Genomic DNA, 20,844 nt, shown 5'->3' with positions numbered 1-20,844 from the left:
TTCAATCACACCAAACCAACAATTACTAAAAACACACACAAAAACTGATTTTGCACGGGCATTTTGCACTAGTTAAATATAATTAGCATGAAAAATTGGGTCACATGGATGTAGAAATATTTTCACCCATATGCTAATTACGATGGATTAGGTGCTTCTGCAGATCTGTAATTCACGCCTTGAATATTTTGCTAATATTAAGTGTTTGTTTATACTTTATCGATAAATAGTGATTGAACAGACTGAGAATGTATATATGACTGTGTGCATGTGTGCGTATCTATAATAATAATAATTATTATTTTCAGAAGTCAATAATTACACTGCAAAAATGATTGTATAGGCTTGACTGTTTAACGTAACACAAAGTTATATTTCCATGTGTAGATTATGCCTATAGTTATAAAAACATCACATAATCAATGCTTCTTTAGCAAAGACTATCTATGAGTTTAATCAATCATACACAATGTATAATCATATAAAAGAAGCCAGTAAATTACAGTAATTCATACAAAGTTGAATAAAGCAATAAATAGTTTACTCAGTAAAATGAATTCTCAATATTATATGTTTGTTTGTTGAGCTGTAGAGATCCCTTGTAAGGTTTAATTTTTTAAATGAACAACACTACACCTGAGAGAAAGTTTAACATTTAGAAGACAGCCTCTTTTTTTTTAATGCATTTATTCAGGAGACATGACTGTCATGATCTGGTAGAAGGAGATCATTCTCTGTCAGACTCGTCTTGTGTCAGTACGGTGTCTCGTAGGGCAGCATACTGTGCCATGTTAGGCAATCCTGATGCTACACAACAGCTCAGAGCACTGCGGGAAATGGCCATTTTATTTGCATCAAACCTGTATAGAAAACAGATGCAATGAAGGAATGCAATGACATATAGGGCCCTATCTTGCACCCAGCGCAATTGACTTTGTACACCGACGCATTCCTATTTTGCACCCGCGCAAAGCGCGCTTTTCCCTCCACAGAAGCACGTCGCTAAGCTAGGGAATGAACTTGCGCTCCCTGGGCGGTTCAGCGCAAAAAAGGAGGCGTGTTCCAGCGCAAACGTTCCTTCATGCTATTTTGCAGGTTTAGAAAACAATTGAGCAACTAACCGGGAAAAAATAGTTTAAAGTCAGTGGCGCGTTGCTTATGTTATTCATATGCTATTTTAAGGGCGCATGCTTGGCCATAATCAATGTAGTGTGTGCACAACGCGCATACACTTTGATTCTCTCATCTACACAGAAGTGGCAGTTTTCATTTTTGCAAATCATACATTATTATGATAGATAGATAGATAGATAGATAGATAGATAGATAGATAGATAGATAGATAGATAGATAGATAGATAGATAGATAGATAGATAGATAGATAGATAGATAGATAGACAATTTAAAAGCATACATCTAGCTTACACATTTACCCAAATTATCATACGCCTTTTTAACCGAAGTTAATTTGGGTGGGTTTCTCCATCCCCAACGTCCCTGACGAGAACGTCTGTCTCCTCGGCTGTGAACCGCTCCTGGCGCGCGCCTGGCAAATCCGCCGTTATAATAGGAAACCGCTTTAGAACAAACGTGCCTGCTCTTAAAGGGAATGTGAGATGACGCTCTGATTGGTTTATTTCACGTTACGCCCAAACCACACCTATGAATAATGAAGCTCTTCAGACCAACCCATTTTAGATTTGCGCCTGGCGCAAGAGTCATTTATCCCGCCGGGAAAATAGCAACAGCGCCGAGACCCGCCCACAAAGTTACTTGCGCTTTGCGCTTTGACACTTGCGTTTCAGATCGTTAAAATAGGGCCCATAGTCTGTATTAGACTTTTAGACTTATATTTATATCTAATGCAGAGTAAAATGATCTGTAAGATTTAGTGTTTTCTGGAAGTTACCATTCATCTGTCTTCTCATCGTAGCGCTCCACATCAGAGATGGTGTCGAATCCATTAAAGCCTCCGACAGCAAACAACTGACCATTAACTACCTGGATTTTGAGGAAAGTAAAAAGGAAAATAAATAATGTTCAGCTAATGTCTTTAACTTTACATTAATAAATCTTATTATAAAAAGTCCCCCATATTAATTATCATCAAATCATTATTTTAATGTTATTTAATAGTTTGACCAGATACAGATATTAACTGTCCACACATCTCACCTCAATGCCAAAGTTGCTGCGTGGGTTGTTCATTGATGCAACATAAGTCCAGATGTTAGTGAGCGGATTATAGGCCTCCGCACACCACAAATCACTGGCACCATCAAAACCACCAACCTTTAAATAAATTCACTTTTTATTTATGTATTCTGTGCATTTGTATATGTACATCCATGCATGTATTTACAGAAGTGCAACCTTTAAACTGGGATTGTTCCATATTTCTGTATTTGTGTCATGGTTATCATAGTTAAAGGTATAGAGGAGGATTTTTTATTAGATCACCTATACTATTGGTCCTCCTAATTGTCAATCATTCTGGTGAATCAATCAAACTTTTCAAAAAGTGGAGAGGGCGGGTCTTATCTAAAATTCGGAAAGATCCTCCGCTATACCTTTAATTAAAACTATAAAACTGTGTTTAATACTCACAGCATACACTCGATCTGCATAAGCGATCACACCAACACCACTGCGGCGGTTACTCATGGGAGCGATGAGAGTCCACTGGTTTGTTTCAGGGTTGAAGCTCTCAGCAGAGGAGAGATACTCGGTCCCAGTAAAACCACCGCAGATATAAATCTGACAAACACAAAATTAACATGCATGATGTTTGTGCACAATCATCACAGACTGATCAGAAAACCACTGTTTAAAACTCTCAGTAAATTTTATGATATTCCTTTCCATTTTAACACTATTCCTTATGCCATATCTCTATTTCACAGTTCCTTCATGCTTTACAGGCATTAAGAGTCTCCGGCAGAAGAGTGTGGGATCATGGGTAAGTGCTCTTACCCTGCCCTGCAGTGAGGTGGCGCTGGCGTCACTCCTCTCATCATTCATGGGTGCCATCATTGTCCACTGATTGGTGTTTGGATCGTAGCGCTCTACTGTTTTTAGCCGTTGTTGTCCATCAAAACCACCAATGGCATAAATGAGCCCGTCCAGAACAGCAACACTAATAAAGCCTCGGCGTTCATACATGGGGGCCACCTACAACACACCAAATACATCAGTGTGTGAACACACACCAATACACCATCTCATTGGTTCTGTCCTATCAGTTGCAAATAAGCACAATAATACTATTATTATTTTTCTTAATGGTATTTTTTTACCATTTTCATCAATCATGATGCTCTGGTGTATTATATTATATTATATCATATTATATTATATTATATTATATTATATTATATTATATTATATTATATTATATTATATTATATTATACAAAGCTTCAACAATTGCTGGAACACAAAAAAAATGTATCATGGTTTTACCACTTTTAGACATGTAATACGGTAATACAGTGGTATTCTTTGAAGTAATGTGGAGTCACTATGGTCTAAGTACAATCCGGTGCCATCACTGTACCACAATACTGTTTTGTGAAGGAAGCGAAATTAAAGTTACATGTTGACCTACAGCATTACTCACCTCATGCCAAGTCTGAGTGATAAGACTGAATTTCCTCACGCTGTTGAAACAATCCACACCATCAAAACCACCAATACAGTAGACAAACTCATCCAGGACCGCTGTACCGTGATAGGCTCTGGGACGCTCATCCTCTTGAGTAACATTGACCCAGCAGTCTGCCTTCACATCGTATGCCTCAATCTCATTGGTGGGACTATCGGCACTCCATCCTCCGATGGCCAATAGGATCGATGAGGGCAGACGTGGGCGTGTCAGTTGATGCATGAGTTCTGAGTTGGTGGGTTCGTCCATGTTGAGGTCAAACAAAGTCTTCATTGCTCTGATGATAACAGGCATGCTGGCTTCATTCTCCATCACTAACGCATTGCACTTTACATTATTGACGAAGTAGTCTGGTGTTATCAACCCCAATCGAACCTGAAGCACAAGGGAGAGTTTAGACTTTCAGAGACTGTTGCAAGACTGTTATATGGTGCTCAAAAATGGAAAATGATTTCCAATGTTAATGCTTGAAACAAGAAAAAAAAATTTGTCAGAAGGGAAAGAAAAATAAACTTGTTTGCCCTTTGAATTAAGTTTATTTTTCTTACACCATGCCAGGATTATTGTAGTTAAAACCCTAAAATAAAAATAAAATTAACTTTAACTGAAATAAAATATTTAAAAACTTAATCTTAAATAGTTGTCAAGGCAAGTTTCTCATTTTCATTTCATTTCAAACTGAAATATAATTAGTAAATTATAGACACATTTAAACAAAAAAGAAACGTAAATGACAAAATAACAAAACAAAATGACAAAAATTTAAATTATAACAGAAAATGTATCTTGATTTAAGACTTTTAAGACATCTCTAATGAAAAACAAGACAAAAATCTCTGTTTTACCTTCGGCAGAAGCACGGCAATGTGTCGCCTCCTGTTTTCTGGTGCATGATTGATCCAGTGGAGGACGGCTTCAAAAACCACCTCCTCCTGTCTGACATTCAGCTCATCCTCACCAATGATCTCCTCCAGCTGTTCCAGGGAGAGCTCCAGGAACTCCTCAGATACGTGCAGAACCTCCTCAAAGTGCTGCAGGATGTAGTGCTGTGCTTTACAGCGGAGCTTTGAGCAGGAGTAAAAGTCCTCTGTAAACTTGCAGATGCCGATGCAGTTCTCTGGGCATAACTGTGACTCCAGGAACTGACAGCAGGAATCTACAAGACCTGAGACTAAGATCATTTCAGCCGCCACCAGGAGCTCCAGCACATTCTCTTGAGTAATGAGCACAGATCTTGTGTACGCATACTGGATAATAAGAGGCATGATGTCTTGGGATATTCCTTGAATTTCACAGAAATGTTGTGCTGGGCTGCTGCAGTTGTTGGTGAAAAGAGCCCTGTGAACAAATTTGACAAAGAAATAGGCATTAATAATAAGCATATATAAAATAAGTTTTTGTTATTTACATTTTAATTTCAGCCAAATATACTTAGAGAAACAGATTCGTTTCCTATATTAAATTTGAAATGCTGGGTAAAACTTCATTCATAGCCACTCCCAGAATTAAATTTCAAGAATGTTTTTTCCTAGATATCATAGTTACAATCTTTTCTCTGGCAATACACTCATTCATTTTCATGCATTTATATATTTGGAATTAGGCAGTTTCAATGTTGGCAGTGGAAATTCTGTATATAATTATAATAATTTCTTGATAATTTGCGCACAATTGCAGTTCAAATGCTTCTTCTCACCTAAAGTAGGAGCTGCAGCCACACATGATGATCTTGTGCACTTGAAATTCTCTGTCATTGGACTTGATGATCATGTCAGTGTGTTCGCCCAGTAAACGTGCTTCATCAAACACGTCGAAGGCTGTTGCTCGTATGTTCTCCATGTTCTCTCGGGACTGTAAATGTATTCAGTCTTCTCTCCTCAAACTCTGATTAAAGTCACCTCAGGATTTTGTCTTTGTGGGACTTTTGCTCAGGAGAGTTCTATAGAATGTCTCTGTGACATCATAGTTGTAGATCTTGAATATGTCTCTCCAGTTTGTGTCTTGGCCACATAATTATTATAGAGTTTTGTTTTATCGATTCCTTTTGAATGAAACATCTTCACAGTAACAAAGATATTAAAATTGATTAAAAAAAAAATGACTTCAGTGACAAATAAAATAAAGCATGGGATAATTAGTCATTTGAATATGCAATCATCCATTTTGATTGCACAACACACACACCCTAGTAAGTTTTTGACAGAAGGACAGATGTTTCTTGTGTGGAATGACTGTGACCCCAAACAAGTTTACCAGAGGCCTGTATGAAGAGGATTGTTCTTCACAGATGTCATATTCCCATTCCATTTCAAGGTCAAGCAGCATTAGGCCACGTCATGAGTGCAATGTCTTGCTTTTATTGGTTAAATCTGTCTATTTAGAATTACTGCCATTATAAGTAAAATTAGATATAAATAACCAAGCTGACTTTTTTTTTTACAATATTTACAACTGGAAATATTCAACAAACAAGACTTTGATCAGCCAATAAGACACTACGGCTGTATCTGAAAGTGTCCCATACTGTACCAGCAGTTCTCAACTGGTTTGGCCATGGGACCCACATTTTCCCTTGGACATTAAGAAGTGACCCAATCATTTTTATTTTATGTTTTTCAGGAATTTGACCTAATATATATGATATTATCACAATATTGAAATAAGCGTTTTCAAACAATAACAGGTTTTTATATATTTTTCTTAAAACAAAAATAACTCTAAATTATATTTAAATCCAACAAAGCAATACACACAAAAACTGCATAAAATAAAGTGTTTCTATAATAAAGAACAATAGTTAACACTTTACAATAAGGTAAAGTCATTTAATGCATTAACCAACATGAACAATGAGCAAAAGCTACATTTGTTACCATAGTTATTCTTTGTCAACATTAGTTTAAAAAAATACAACTGATCATTGTTAGTTCATGTTAGCTCAGGTCCATTAAATCTTTTTGAATTTAATAATTTATTAAATGTTGAAATTAACATAAACCAAGATTAATAACTGCTTTAGAAGTATTGTCCATTGTCAGTTTATGTTAACTAGTGAATTAACTAATAAAGCCTTATTGTAAAGTGTTACCTGTTACAGAATGCAGACCCAGACACAAAGAAATACATTGAAATGTGAGCTTTATTAACAGCACTGAGCAGAATGGAGAATACGGATGAGTATGCAGTTCAAATAGACTTTGAAGAATGAGTAAAGCTCAATAATGAAAACCTTCTTTGTTTTACAGGTGCAGGAGATCATGGATAGCCTGGATGGACGCACACACCTCTTCATGTTTGGTGAGTATGCAGGATGACAGGAGAACACTGGAGAGGGGAGAACAGGAGAAAACACTGGACAGGAGAGAACACTGGAGAAAGTGTTCTCCCCTCTCCAGTGTTCTCTCCTGTCCAGTGTTCTCCCCTCTCCAGTGTTCTCCCCTCTCCAGTGTTCTCTCCTGTCCAGTGTTCTCCCCTCTCCAGTGTTCTCTCCTGTCCAGTGTTCTCCCCTCTCCAGTGTTCTCTCCTGTCCAGTGTTCTCTCCTGTCCAGTGTTCTCCCCTCTCCAATGTTCTCTCCTGTCCAGTGTTCTCTCCTCTCCAATGTTCTCTCCTGTCCAGTGTTCTCTCCTCTCCAGTGTTCTCTCCTCTCCAATGTTCTCTCCTGTCCAGTGTTCTCTCCTGTCCAGTGTTCTCCCCTCTCCAGTGTTCTCTCCTGTCCAGTGTTCTCTCCTGTCCAGTGTTCTCTCCTGTCCAGTGTTCTCCCATCTCCAGTGTTCTCCCCTCTCCAGTGTTCTCTCATGTCCAGTGTTCTCCCCTCTCCAGTGTTCTCTCCTGTCCAGTGTTCTCTCCTGTCCAGTGTTCTCTCCTCTCCAGTGTTCTCCCCTCTCCAATGTTCTCTCCTGTCCAGTGTTCTCTCCTCTCCAATGTTCTCTCCTGTCCAGTGTTCTCCCCTCTCCAGTGTTCTCCCCTCTCCAGTGTTCTCTCCTGTCCAGTGTTCTCTCCTGTCCAGTGTTCTCCCCTCTCCAGTGTTCTCCCCTCTCCAGTGTTCTCTCCTGTCCAGTGTTCTCCCCTCTCCAGTGTTCTCCCCTCTCCAATGTTCTCTCCTGTCCAGTGTTCTCTCCTCTCCAATGTTCTCTCCTGTCCAGTGTTCTCCCCTCTCCAGTGTTCTCCCCTCTCCAATGTTCTCTCCTGTCCAGTGTTCTCTCCTCTCCAATGTTCTCTCCTGTCCAGTGTTCTCTCCTCTCCAGTGTTCTCTCCTGTCCAGTGTTCTCCCATCTCCAGTGTTCTCCCCTCTCCAGTGTTCTCTCCTGTCCAGTGTTCTCCCCTCTCCAGTGTTCTCCCCTCTCCAGTGTTCTCTCCTGTCCAGTGTTCTCCCCTCTCCAGTGTTCTCTCCTGTCCAGTGTTCTCTCCTGTCCAGTGTTCTCTCCTGTCCAGTGTTCTCCCCTCTCCAATGTTCTCTCCTGTCCAGTGTTCTCTCCTCTCCAATGTTCTCTCCTGTCCAGTGTTCTCTCCTCTCCAGTGTTCTCCTCTCCTGTGTTCTCCAGTGTTCTCCTCTCCTGTGTTCTCTCCAGTGTTCTCCTCTCCTGTTCTCTAGTGTTCTCCTCTCCTGTGTTCTCCTCTCCAGTGTTCTTCAGTGTTCTCTTCTCCAGTGTTCTCCTCTCCAGTGTTCTCCTGTGTTCTCCAGTGTTCTCCTGTGTTCTCCTCTCCTGTGTTCTCCAGTGTTCTCCTATCCTGTGTTCTCCAGTGTTCTCCTGTGTTCTCTAGTGTTCTCCTCTCCTGTGTTCTCCAGTGTTCTCCTGTGTTCTCCAATGTTCTCCTCTCCTCTCCTGTGTTCTCCTCTCCTGTGTTCTCCTCTCCAGTGTTCTCCTCTCCAGTGTTCTCCTCTCCTGTGTTCTCCTCTCCAGTGTTCTCCTGTGTTCTCCTCTCATGTATTCTCCTCTCCTGTGTTCTCCTCTCCTGTGTTCTCCTGTGTTCTCCTCTCCAGTGTTCTCCTGTGTTCTCCTCTCCAGTGTTCTCCTGTGTTCTCCTCTCCAGTGTTGTGCTCTGTTCTCCTCTCCTGTGTTCTCCTCTCCTGTGTTCTCCTCTCCTGTGTTCTTCTCTCCAGTGTTCTCCTCTCCAGTGCTCTCATGTGTTCTCCTCTCATGTGTTCTCCTCTCCTGTGTTCTCCTCTCCAGTGTTCTCATGTGTTCTCCTCTCCAGTGTTCTCCTGTGTTCTCCTCTCCAGTGTTCTCCTCTCCAGTGTTCTCCTGTGTTCTCCTCTCCAGTGTTCTCCTCTCCTGTGTTCTCCTCTTCTGTGTTCTCCTGTGTTCTCCTCTTCTGTGTTCTCCTCTTCTGTGTTCTCCTGTGTTCTCCTCTCCAGTGTTCTCCTCTCCTGTGTTCTCCTCTTCTGTGTTCTCCTGTGTTCTCCTCTCCTGTGTTCTTCTCTTCTGTGTTCTCTTCTCCAGTGTTCTCCTCTCCAGTGTTCTCCTGTGTTCTCCTCTCCTGTGTTCTCCTCTCCTGTGTTCTCCTCTCCTGTGTTCTCCTCTCCTGTGTTCTCCTCTCCTGTGTTCTTCTCTCTTGTGTTCTCCTCTCCTGTGTTCTTCTCTCCTGTGTTCTCCTCTCCAGTGTTCTCCTCTCCTGTGTTCTCCTCTCCAGTGTTCTCCTCTCCTGTGTTCTCCTCTCCTGTGTTCTCCTCTCCAGTGTTCTCCTCTCCTGTGTTCTCCTCTCCTGTGTTCTCCTCTCCTGTGTTCTTCTCTCCTGTGTTCTCCTCTCCTGTGTTCTCCTCTCCCGTGTTCTTCTCTCCTGTGTTCTCCTCTCCTGTGTTCTCCTCTCCTGTGTTCTCCTCTCCTGTGTTCTTCTCTCCTGTGTTCTCCTCTCCAGTGTTCTCCTCTGATGTGTTCTTCTCTCCTGTGTTCTCCTCTCCTGTGTTCTCCTCTCCAGTGCTCTCCTCTCCTGTGTTCTCCTCTCCTGTGTTCTCCTCTCCTGTGTTCTTCTCTCCTGTGTTCTCCTCTCCTGTGTTCTCCTCTCCTGTGTTCTCCTCTCCTGTGTTCTTCTCTCCTGTGTTCTCCTCTCCTGTGTTCTCCTCTCCAGTGTTCTCTCCTCTCCAGTGTTCTCCTGTGTTCTCCTCTCCTGTGTTCTCCTCTCCAGTGTTCTCCTCTCCTGTGTTCTCCTCTCCTGTGTTCTCCTCTCCAGTGTTCTCCTCTCCAGTGTTCTCCTCTCCTGTGTTCTTCTCTCCTGTGTTCTCCTCTCCTGTGTTCTCCTCTCCAGTGTTCTTCTCTCCTGTGTTCTCCTCTCCAGTGTTCTCCTCTCCAGTGTTCTCCTCTCCCGTGTTCTTCTCTCCTGTGTTCTCCTCTCCTGTGTTCTCCTCTCCAGTGTTCTCCTCTCCTGTGTTCTTCTCTCCTGTGTTCTCCTCTCCTGTGTTCTCCTCTCCAGTGTTCTCCTCTCCTGTGTTCTCCTCACCTGTGTTCTCCTCTCCTGTGTTCTCCTCTCCTGTGTTCTCCTCTCCAGTGTTCTCCTCTCCTGTGTTCTTCTCTCCTGTTTTCTCCTCTCCTGTGTTCTCCTCTCCAGTGTTCTCCTCTCCTGTGTTCTCCTCTCCTGTGTTCTTCTCTCCAGTGTTCTCCTGTGTTCTCCTCTCCTGTCTTCTCCTCTCCTGTGTTCTCCTCTCCTGTGTTCTCCTCTCCTGTGTTTTTCTCTCCAGTGTTCTCCTCCCCTGTGTTCTCCTCTCCAGTGTTCTCCTCTCCTGTGTTCTCCTCTCCTGTGTTCTCCTCTCCCGTGTTCTTCTCTCCTGTGTTCTCCTCTCCTGTGTTCTCCTCTCCTGTGTTCTCCTCTCCCGTGTTCTTCTCTCCTGTGTTCTCCTCTCCAGTGTTCTCCTCTCCTGTGTTCTCCTCTCCAGTGTTCTCCTCTCCTGTGTTCTCCTCTCCAGTGTTCTCCCGTGTTCTCCTCTCCAGTGTTCTCCTGTGTTCTCCTCTCCCGTGTTCTCCTCTCCAGTGTTCTCCTGTCCAGTGTTCTCCTGTGTTCTCCTCTCCCGTGTTCTCCTCTCCAGTGTTCTCCTGTGTTCTCCTCTCCTGTGTTCTTCTCTCCTGTGTTCTCCTTTCCTGTGTTCTCCTCTCCTGTGTTCTCCTCTCCAGTGTTCTCCTCTCCTGTGTTCTCCTCTCCAGTGTTCTCCTGTGTTCTCCTCTCCAGTGTTCTCCTCTCCAGTGTTCTCCTGTCCAGTGTTCTCCTGTGTTCTCCTCTCCCGTGTTCTCCTCTCCAGTGTTCTCCTCTCCTGTGTTCTCCTCTCCTGTGTTCTCCTCTCCAGTGTTCTCCTGTGTTCTCCTCTCCTGTGTTCTCCTCTCCGGTGTTCTCCTGTGTTCTCCTCTCCTGTGTTCTCCTCTCCTGTGTTTTTCTCTCCAGTGTTCTCCTCTCCTGTGTTCTCCTCTCCCGTGTTCTCCTCTCCTGTGTTCTCCTCTCCTCTCCTGTGTTCTCCTCTCCTGTGTTCTCCTCTCCAGTGTTCTCCTCTCCTGTGTTCTTCTCTCCTGTGTTCTCCTCTCCTGTGTTCTCCTCTCCAGTGTTCTTCTCTCCTGTGTTCTCCTCTCCAGTGTTCTCCTCTCCAGTGTTCTCCTCTCCCGTGTTCTTCTCTCCTGTGTTCTCCTCTCCTGTGTTCTCCTCTCCAGTGTTCTCCTCTCCTGTGTTCTTCTCTCCTGTGTTCTCCTCTCCTGTGTTCTCCTCTCCAGTGTTCTCCTCTCCTGTGTTCTCCTCTCCTGTGTTCTCCTCTCCTGTGTTCTCCTCTCCTGTGTTCTTCTCTCCTGTGTTCTCCTCTCCAGTGTTCTCCTCTCCTGTGTTCTTCTCTCCTGTTTTCTCCTCTCCTGTGTTCTCCTCTCCAGTGTTCTCCTCTCCTGTGTTCTCCTCTCCCGTGTGCTTCTCTCCAGTGTCCTCCTCTCCTGTGTTCCTCCTCTCCTGTGTTCTTTCCTCTCCTGTGTTCTTCTCTCCTGTGTTCTCCTCTCCTGTGTTCTCCTCTCCTGTGTTCTCCTCTCCAGTGTTCTCCTCTCCTGTGTTCTCCTCTCCAGTGTTCTCCTGTGTTCTCCTCTCCAGTGTTCTCCCGTGTTCTCCTCTCCAGTGTTCTCCTGTCCAGTGTTCTCCTGTGTTCTCCTCTCCCGTGTTCTCCTCTCCAGTGTTCTCCTCTCCTGTGTTCTCCTCTCCTGTGTTCTCCTCTCCAGTGTTCTCCTGTGTTCTCCTCTCCTGTCTTCTCCTCTCCTGTGTTCTCCTCTCCTGTGTTCTCCTCTCCTGTGTTTTTCTCTCCAGTGTTCTCCTCCCCTGTTTTCTCCTCTCCAGTGTTCTCCTGTCCTCTGTTCTCCTCTCCCGTGTGCTTCTCTCCAGTGTCCTCCTCTCCTGTGTTCCTCCTCTCCTGTGTTCTTTCCTCTCCTGTGTTCTTCTCTCCTGTGTTCTCCTCTCCTGTGTTCTCCTCTCCTGTGTTCTCCTCTCCAGTGTTCTCCTCTCCTGTGTTCTCCTCTCCAGTGTTCTCCTGTGTTCTCCTCTCCAGTGTTCTCCCGTGTTCTCCTCTCCAGTGTTCTCCTGTCCAGTGTTCTCCTGTGTTCTCCTCTCCCGTGTTCTCCTCTCCAGTGTTCTCCTCTCCTGTGTTCTCCTCTCCAGTGTTCTCCTGTGTTCTCCTCTCCTGTCTTCTCCTCTCCTGTGTTCTCCTCTCCTGTGTTCTCCTCTCCTGTGTTTTTCTCTCCAGTGTTCTCCTCCCCTGTTTTCTCCTCTCCAGTGTTCTCCTCTCCTGTGTTCTCCTCTCCTGTGTTCTCCTCTCCTGTGTTCTCCTCTCCCGTGTTCTTCTCTCCTGTGTTCTCCTCTCCAGTGTTCTCCTCTCCTGTGTTCTCCTCTCCAGTGTTCTCCTGTGTTCTCCTCTCCAGTGTTCTCCCGTGTTCTCCTCTCCAGTGTTCTCCTGTGTTCTCCTCTCCCGTGTTCTCCTCTCCCGTGTTCTCCTGTCCAGTGTTCTCCTGTGTTCTCCTCTCCCGTGTTCTCCTCTCCAGTGTTCTCCTGTGTTCTCCTCTCCTGTGTTCTTCTCTCCTGTGTTCTCCTCTCCTGTGTTCTCCTCTCCTGTGTTCTCCTCTCCAGTGTTCTCCTCTCCTGTGTTCTCCTCTCCAGTGTTCTCCTGTGTTCTCCTCTCCAGTGTTCTCCTCTCCAGTGTTCTCCTGTCCAGTGTTCTCCTGTGTTCTCCTCTCCCGTGTTCTCCTCTCCAGTGTTCTCCTCTCCTGTGTTCTCCTCTCCTGTGTTCTCCTCTTCAGTGTTCTCCTCTCCTGTGTTCTCCTCTCCTGTGTTCTCCTCTCCAGTGTTCTCCTGTGTTCTCCTCTCCTGTGTTCTCCTCTCCAGTGTTCTCCTGTGTTCTCCTCTCCTGTGTTCTCCTCTCCTGTGTTTTTCTCTCCAGTGTTCTCCTCTCCTGTGTTCTCCTCTCCCGTGATCTCCTCTCCTGTGTTCTCCTCTCCTCTCCTGTGTTCTCCTCTCCTGTGTTCTTCTCTCCTATGTTCTCCTCTCCTGTGTTCTCCTCTCCTGTGTTCTCCTGTCCTCTCCTGTGTTCTCCTCTCCTGTGTTCTCCTGTCCTCTCCTATGTTCTCCTCTCCTGTGTTCTCCTGTCCTCTCCTGTGTTCTCCTCTCCTGTGTTCTCCTGTCCTCTCCTATGTTCTCCTCTCCTGTGTTCTCCTCTCCTGTGTTCTCCTCTCATCCTGTATACTCACCAAACATGAAGAGGTGTGTGCGTCCGTCCAGTCATCCGTCCAGCTATCCATGATCTCCTGCACCTGTAAAACAAAGAAGGTCTTCATTACTAAGCTTTACTCATTCTTCAAAGTCTATTTGAACTGCATACTCTTCCTTATTCTCCATTCTGCTCAGTGCTGTTAATAAAGCTCACATTTCAATGTATTTCTTTGTGTCTGGGTCTGCATTCTGTAACAGGTAACACTTTACAATAAGGCTTTATTAGTTAATTCACTAGTTAACATAAACTGACAATGGACAATACTTCTAAAGCAGTTATTAATCTTGGTTTATGTTAATTTCAACATTTAATAAATTATTAAATTCAAAAAGATTTAATGGACCTGAGCTAACATGAACTAACAATGATCAGTTGTATTTTTTAAAACTAATGTTAACAAAGAATAACTATGGTAACAAATGTAGCTTTTGCTCATTGTTCATGTTGGTTAATGCATTAAATGACTTTACCTTATTGTAAATTGTAACTATTGTTCTTTATTATAGAAACACTTTATTTTATGCAGTTTTTGTGTGTATTGCTTTGTTGGATTTAAATATAATTTCGAGTTCTTTTTGTTTTAAGAAAAAAAATATAAAACCTGTTATTGTTTGAAAACGCTTATTTCAATATCGTGATAATATCATATATATTAGGTCAAATTCCTGAAAAACATAAAATAAAAATGATTGGGTCACTTATTAATGTCCAAGGGAAAATGTGGGTCCCATGGCCAAACCAGTTGAGAACTGCTGGTACAGTATGGGACACTTTCAGATACAGCCGTAGTGTCTTATTGGCTGATCAAAGTCTTGTTTGTTGAATATTTCCAGTTGTAAATATTGTAAAAAGATAAAAAAAATAAAAAAATAAAAAAAAGTCAGCTTGGTTATTTATATCTAATTTTACTTATAATGGCATTAATTCTAAATGGACAGATTTAACCAATAAAAGCAAGACATTGCACTCATGACGTGGCCTAATGCTGCTTGACCTTGAAATGGAATGGGAATATGACATCTGTGAAGAACAATCCTCTTCATACAGGCCTCTGGTAAACTTGTTTGGGGTCACAGTCATTCCACACAAGAAACATCTGTCCTTCTGTCAAAAACTCACTAGTGTGTGTGTTGTGCAATCAAAAATGGATGATTGCATATTCAAATGACTAATTATCCCATGCTTTATTTTATTTGTCACTGAGTTCATTTTTTTTATTCAATTTTAATATCTTTGTTACTGTGGAGATGTTTCATTCAAAAGGAATCGATAAAACAAAACTCTATAATAATTATGTGGCCAAGACACAAACTGGAGAGACATATTCAAGATCTACAACTATGATGTCACAGAGACATTCTATAGAACTCTCCTGAGCAAAAGTCCCACAAAGACAAAATCCTGAGGTGACTTTAATCAGAGTTTGAGGAGAGAAGACTGAATACATTTACAGTCCCGAGAGAACATGGAGAACATACGAGCAACAGCCTTCGACGTGTTTGATGAAGCACGTTTACTGGGCGAACACACTGACATGATCATCAAGTCCAATGACAGAGAATTTCAAGTGCACAAGATCATCATGTGTGGCTGCAGCTCCTACTTTAGGTGAGAAGAAGCATTTGAACTGCAATTGTGTGCAAATTACCAAGAAATGATTGCCAACATCATACTGTTGACACTGCCTAATTCCAAATATATAAATGCATGAAAATGAATGAGTGTATTGCCAGAGAAAAGAATGTAACTATGATATCTAGGAAAAAACATTCTTGAAATTTAATTCTGGGAGTGGCTATGAATGAAGTTTTACCCATTTCAAATTTAATATAGGAAACTAATCTGTTTCTCTAAGTATATTTGGCTGAAATTAAAATGTAAATAACGAAAACTTATTTTATATATGCTCATAATTGATGCCTATTTCTTTGTCAAATTTGTTCACAGGGCTCTTTTCACCAACAACTGCAGCAGCCCAGCACAACATTTCTGTGAAATTCAAGGAATATCCCAAGACATCATGCCTCTTATTATCCAGTATGCGTACACAAGATCTGTGCTCATTACTCAAGAGAATGTGCTGGAGCTCCTGGTGGCGGCTGAGATGATCTTAGTCTCAGGTCTTGTAGATTCCTGCTGTCAGTTCCTGGAGTCACAGTTATGCCCAGAGAACTGCATCGGCATCTGCAAGTTTACAGAGGACTTTTACTCCTGCTCAAAGCTCCGCTGTAAAGCACAGCACTACATCCTGCAGCACTTTGAGGAGGTTCTGCACGTATCTGAGGAGTTCCTGGAGCTCTCCCTGGAACAGCTGGAGGAGATCATTGGTGAGGATGAGCTGAATGTCAGACAGGAGGAGGTGGTTTTTGAAGCCGTCCTCCACTGGATCAATCATGCACCAGAAAACAGGAGGCGACACATTGCCGTGCTTCTGCCGAAGGTAAAACAGAGATTTTTGTCTTGTTTTTCATTAGAGATGTCTTAAAAGTCTTAAATCAAGATACATTTTCTGCTATAATTTAAATCTTTGTCATTTTGTTTTGTTATTTTGTCATTTACATTTCTTTTTTGTTTAAATGTGTCTATAATTTATTAATTTTATTTCAGTTTGAAATGAAATAAAAATGAAAATGATAAACTTGCCTTGACAACTATTTAATATTAAGTTTTTAAATATTTAATTTCAATGAAAGTTTATTTTTCTATTTTATTTTTAGTTCAGGGTTTTAGTTATAGTTTAACTACAATAATCCTGGCATGCAGTAAGAAAAATAATCTTAATTCAAATGCCAAACAAGTTTAGTTTTTTCCCCTTCTGACAAATTTATGTTTTTGTTTTAAGCATTAACTCACTTCATTTTGATACATTTTTCAGAAAACAAGACAATATCTTGAGTAATTTTGGAAATCATTTTCCATTTTTGAGCACCATATAACAGTCTTGCAACAGTCTCTGAAAGTCTAAACTCTCCCTTGTGCTTCAGGTTCGATTGGGGTTGATAACACCAGACTACTTCGTCAATAATGTAAAGTGCAATGCGTTAGTGATGGAGAATGAAGCCAGCATGCCTGTTATCATCAGTGCAATGAAGACTTTGTTTGACCTCAACATGGACGAACCCACCAACTCAGAACTCATGCATCAACTGACACGCCCACGTCTGCCCTCATCGATCCTATTGGCCATCGGAGGATGGAGTGCCGATAGTCCCACCAGTGAGATTGAGGCATACGATGTGAAGGCAGACTGCTGGGTCAATGTTACTCAAGAGGATGAGCGTCCCAGAGCCTATCACGGTACAGCGGTCCTGGATGAGTTTGTCTACTGTATTGGTGGTCTTGACCATGCGGAGTATTTCAACAGCGTGAGGAAATTCAGTCTTATCACTCAGACTTGGCATGAGGTGAGTAATGCTGTAGGTCAACATGTAACTTTAATTTCGCTTCCTTCACAAAACAGTATTGTGGTACAGTGATGGTACCGGATTGTACTTTGATATGGACCATAGTGATGAATGATGTGCTGTACTCCACATTACTTCAAAGAATACCACTGTATTACTGTATTACATGTCTAAAAGTGGTAAAACCATGATACATTTTTTTTGTGTTCCAGCAATTGTTTTAGCTTTATATAATATAATGTACTTATTTGCAACTGATAGGACAGAACCAAAGAGATGGTGTATTGGTGTGTGTTCACACACTGATGTATTTGTTGTGTTGTAGGTGGCCCCCATGTATGAACGCCGAGGTTATCTTAGTGTTGCTGTTCTGGACGGGCTCATTTATACCATTGGTGGTTTTGATGGACAACAACGGCTAAAAACAGTAGAGCGCTACGATCCAAACACCAATCAGTGGACAATGATGGCACCCATGAATGATGAGAGGAGTGACGCCAGCGCCACCTCACTGCAGGGCAGGGTAAGAGCACTTACCCATGATCCCACACTCTTCTGCTGGAGACTCTTAATGCCTGTAAAGCATGAAGGAAATGTGAAATAGAGATATGGCATAAGGAATAGTGTTGAAATGGAAAGGAATATCATAAAATTTCTGAGAGTTTTAAACACTGCTTTTCTGATCAGTCTGTGATGATTGTGCACAAACATCATGCATGTTATGTTTGTGTTTGTCAGATTTATATCTGCGGTGGTTCGACTGGGACCGAGTATCTCTCCTCTGCTGAGAGCTTCAACCCTGAAACAAACCAGTGGACTCTCATCGCTCCCATGAGTAACCGCCGCAGTGGTGTTGGTGTGATCGCTTATGCAGATCGAGTGTATGCTGTGAGTATTAAACACAGTTTTATAGTTTTAAGTAACTATGATAACCATGACACAAATACAGAAATATGGAACAATCCCAGTTTAAAGGTTGCACTTCTGTAAATACATGCATGGATGTACATATACAAATGCACAGAATACATAAATAAAGTGTATTTATTTAAAGGTTGGTGGTTTTGATGGTGCCAGTCGTTTGCGGTGTGCGGAGGCCTATAATCCGCTCACTAACATCTGGACTGATGTTGCATCAATGAACAACCCACGCAGCAACTTTGGCATTGAGGTGAGATGTGTGGACAGTTAATATCTGTATCTGGTCAAACTATTAAATAACATTACAAAAATTTATTTTAATTTTTACTTTCCTCAAAATCCAGGTAGTTAATGGTCAGTTGTTTGCTGTCGGAGGCTATAATGGATTCAGCACCATCTCTGATGTGGAGCGCTACGATGAGAAGACAGATGAATGGTAACTTCCAGAAACACTAAATCTTACAGATCATTTTACTCTGCATTAGATATAAATATAATTCTAAAAATCTAATACAGACTATACTTCATTGCATTCCTTCATTGCATCTTTTTTCTATACAGGTTTGATGCAAATAAAATGGCCATTTCCCGCAGTGCTCTGAGCTGTTGTGTAGCATCAGGATTGCCTAACATGGCACAGTATGCTGCCCTACGAGACACCGTACAGACACAAGACGAGTCTGACAGAGAATGATCTCCTTCTACCAGATCATGACAGTCATGTCTCCTGAATAAATGCATTAAAAAAAAAGAGGCTGTCTTCTAAATGTTAAACTTTCTCTCAGGTGTAATGTTGTTCATTTAAAAAAATTAAACCATGCAAGGGATCTCTACAGCTCAACAAACAAACATATAATGTAGAGAATTATTGTTACTGAGTAAACTATTTATTGCTTTATTAAAACAAGACCAAACTTAGGTCTATATTCCAAAGCATTCTTCAATTACAACCATTTCAGTTTGAATAGTGCATTTTGACGTCCATTCTCAAAAGGGGGGGGGGGTGACAGTTAAATTTGCTGATAACTTCTGGATTTGAAATACAAATGGTGAATATGTGTTTGTGGTACAGACGCGGATCAGTTACACACTGCAAACGCAGCATATGTGAAAGCACTATAGCGCTGCTGCTCCTGCACTGCACTGCAACACGTACCGCGTATTTTTTTCCCGTACCCATTTTAACAGGTTAGTGCTTTCACACTGCACGCGGATGCGGTCCGGCGATCCGTTCCAGGTGCGGTGCGTATACAGCAGTGCAGCGATCATTTCTGCATCGAGTCTATTTTTGCTGTGCTACACGTGCTGAATTAAAGTGAACAGCGCATGTTTCGTGGTCAAAATGAACACATATTGACCTGAAAATGTAGTAATTTCACCATAAATGTATTTAAAGGGATACTTCACCTCTGGAAAGATGAATGTGTATTTAAATTGGGTAATTTATGTAGTAGAAATGTGAAATTATTTTTGAATTTGAAGCCTTCTAGAATGAGAGAACGGCACGAGGCGTGTTTACTGATGAGCGACACCTGTGAGTCGCACCGGTCTCGTATCTCTCACGGAGGAGCGGGAATTTTCTTAGCTATGGTAAAACGCACATCAACCGATCACTTGTTTAGCGTTCATGTAAACACTACATTTAGATTCACCAATCGGAATGAATTCAGTTAGATTGAAACAAAAGGTGTGCATGTAAACAATGAATGGCAACCGCAGAAAGCAAAAGCCGAATCCCGGACATTTTGGACGATCTCCATGGCAGGACATGTACGGGAAAAAGAGGATGTATGGTAACCCCTACTACTCAGCTTTCTCCACAGAATAAGAACCCGTTAGCTTAGCTTCCAAATAAAAGATGGCTGGCACTATTTGTACATTCTGTGAGAGAGATCCCACCCTCTATGGGCGGGTTGAAAACATGCGGGACAGCCCCTACTGGCTGTAGTCTCCCACCTCTGGCCAAAAAATCCTCAGATGACGCAAAATGACGATTTTTGCGTCATCGGAGGATTTTTTCCAGACATAAAATACAGAAATCTCTCATCTCAGGGGGACAAGAGGGAGGAAAGCATGGTAATTCGAAAATACTACAGGTTTTCTACTGATACAAAGCTTAATGCTAAATCCTGAAGTATCTCTTTAGATTTCATGACTCGATTGTGTGAGGAATCTGAGAGACTCTTTAATGAAAGATGATCTGCATTATAAACAACAGTGGCTTCAGATCAACATTAAAACACTGATGGACAAGACTGATGGACAAGACAAGACTGACAAGTACATGATGTGAGTTGTTTTCAAGGAAATCTCAATGGTTCATCCGTCCCGCGTTAATATCATCACGGCTCTCCCCTAGACCTACTAGACTACATAGCCTATAATAAAATATATTTTTATTCAAAGATCAAGTCTGTCATTAGTCTTTAGTCTGCCACAAAAAAAACAACAACATTAAAATCATGAACTCAAATGTCATTGTGAAAAGAAAAAAAACAATGATTGTTGTAACAGTGCATAAATTAGACCTTTCAGGCTATAGCCTAACGCTAATAAGCCGTATGCCAAAATTATTGAAACAACTAAATTGTCGGTCATTAAATAAGAAAACTAAATAATTGTGTATGATTTGCTTTGTGTAACCCGACATCACACATTAGTATTTTTTTGTGGCTGCTGCATAACTCGCTCCTTTTTGTTTTATAGAGTAGGCCTAAGAGAGCGTAATTGCTGCAGCCGCAAGGACAGTGAATGTGCAAAGTCGTAAAGGAGTGACTGATTGGTAGTGGCACTGTGTGCAAAAATAAATAAATCCCTGGCAAGGACTGGCTGCAGGACAACTCCACCTCCACGGACAGTTTTTTATGTTTTATCGAGCCCGATCTCACGGGAAAACGTACAAATTCTACGAGGTGGCTTATTCGTACGAATTCATACGACCTGGCTCGTACGAATTAGTACGATTTTTGCAAAATCGTACATATTTTACAAATTGGCCAATTCGTGTGAATTCATACGAATGACCTACCCCTGACCCCGCCCCTAAACCTGCCCATCACGTGGGTTTAGACAAATCGTACAAATTCGTACGAGCTAGGTCATACGAATTAGTACGAATTAGCCAACTTTTTATCATTCGTACGAA

General features: G+C 42.0%; 1 protein-coding gene across 1 annotated transcript; it reads right to left on the bottom strand.

Annotated features, from left to right (window-relative positions):
* Positions 1 to 727: 727 nt before the first annotated feature.
* Positions 728 to 5,503, bottom strand: LOC308696840 (kelch-like protein 10; the record flags this gene model as incomplete). The annotated part of the gene is made up of 8 exons (XM_081375744.1): positions 728 to 860; positions 1,911 to 2,002; positions 2,177 to 2,293; positions 2,609 to 2,758; positions 2,975 to 3,172; positions 3,620 to 4,039; positions 4,510 to 5,002; positions 5,361 to 5,503. The coding sequence occupies 8 exons, from the start codon at positions 5,501 to 5,503 to the stop codon at positions 728 to 730; spliced, it is 1,746 nt and encodes a 581-aa protein (XP_081231870.1).
* Between the last annotated feature and the right edge of the window lie 15,341 nt (positions 5,504 to 20,844).

Source organism: Scardinius erythrophthalmus, assembly GCF_964197995.2.
Source record: "Scardinius erythrophthalmus genome assembly, chromosome: 10".
NCBI lineage: Eukaryota > Metazoa > Chordata > Actinopteri > Cypriniformes > Leuciscidae > Scardinius > Scardinius erythrophthalmus.
Note: the sequence above shows the minus strand (reverse complement) of the source record. Positions and strands in the feature narration are given on the sequence as shown.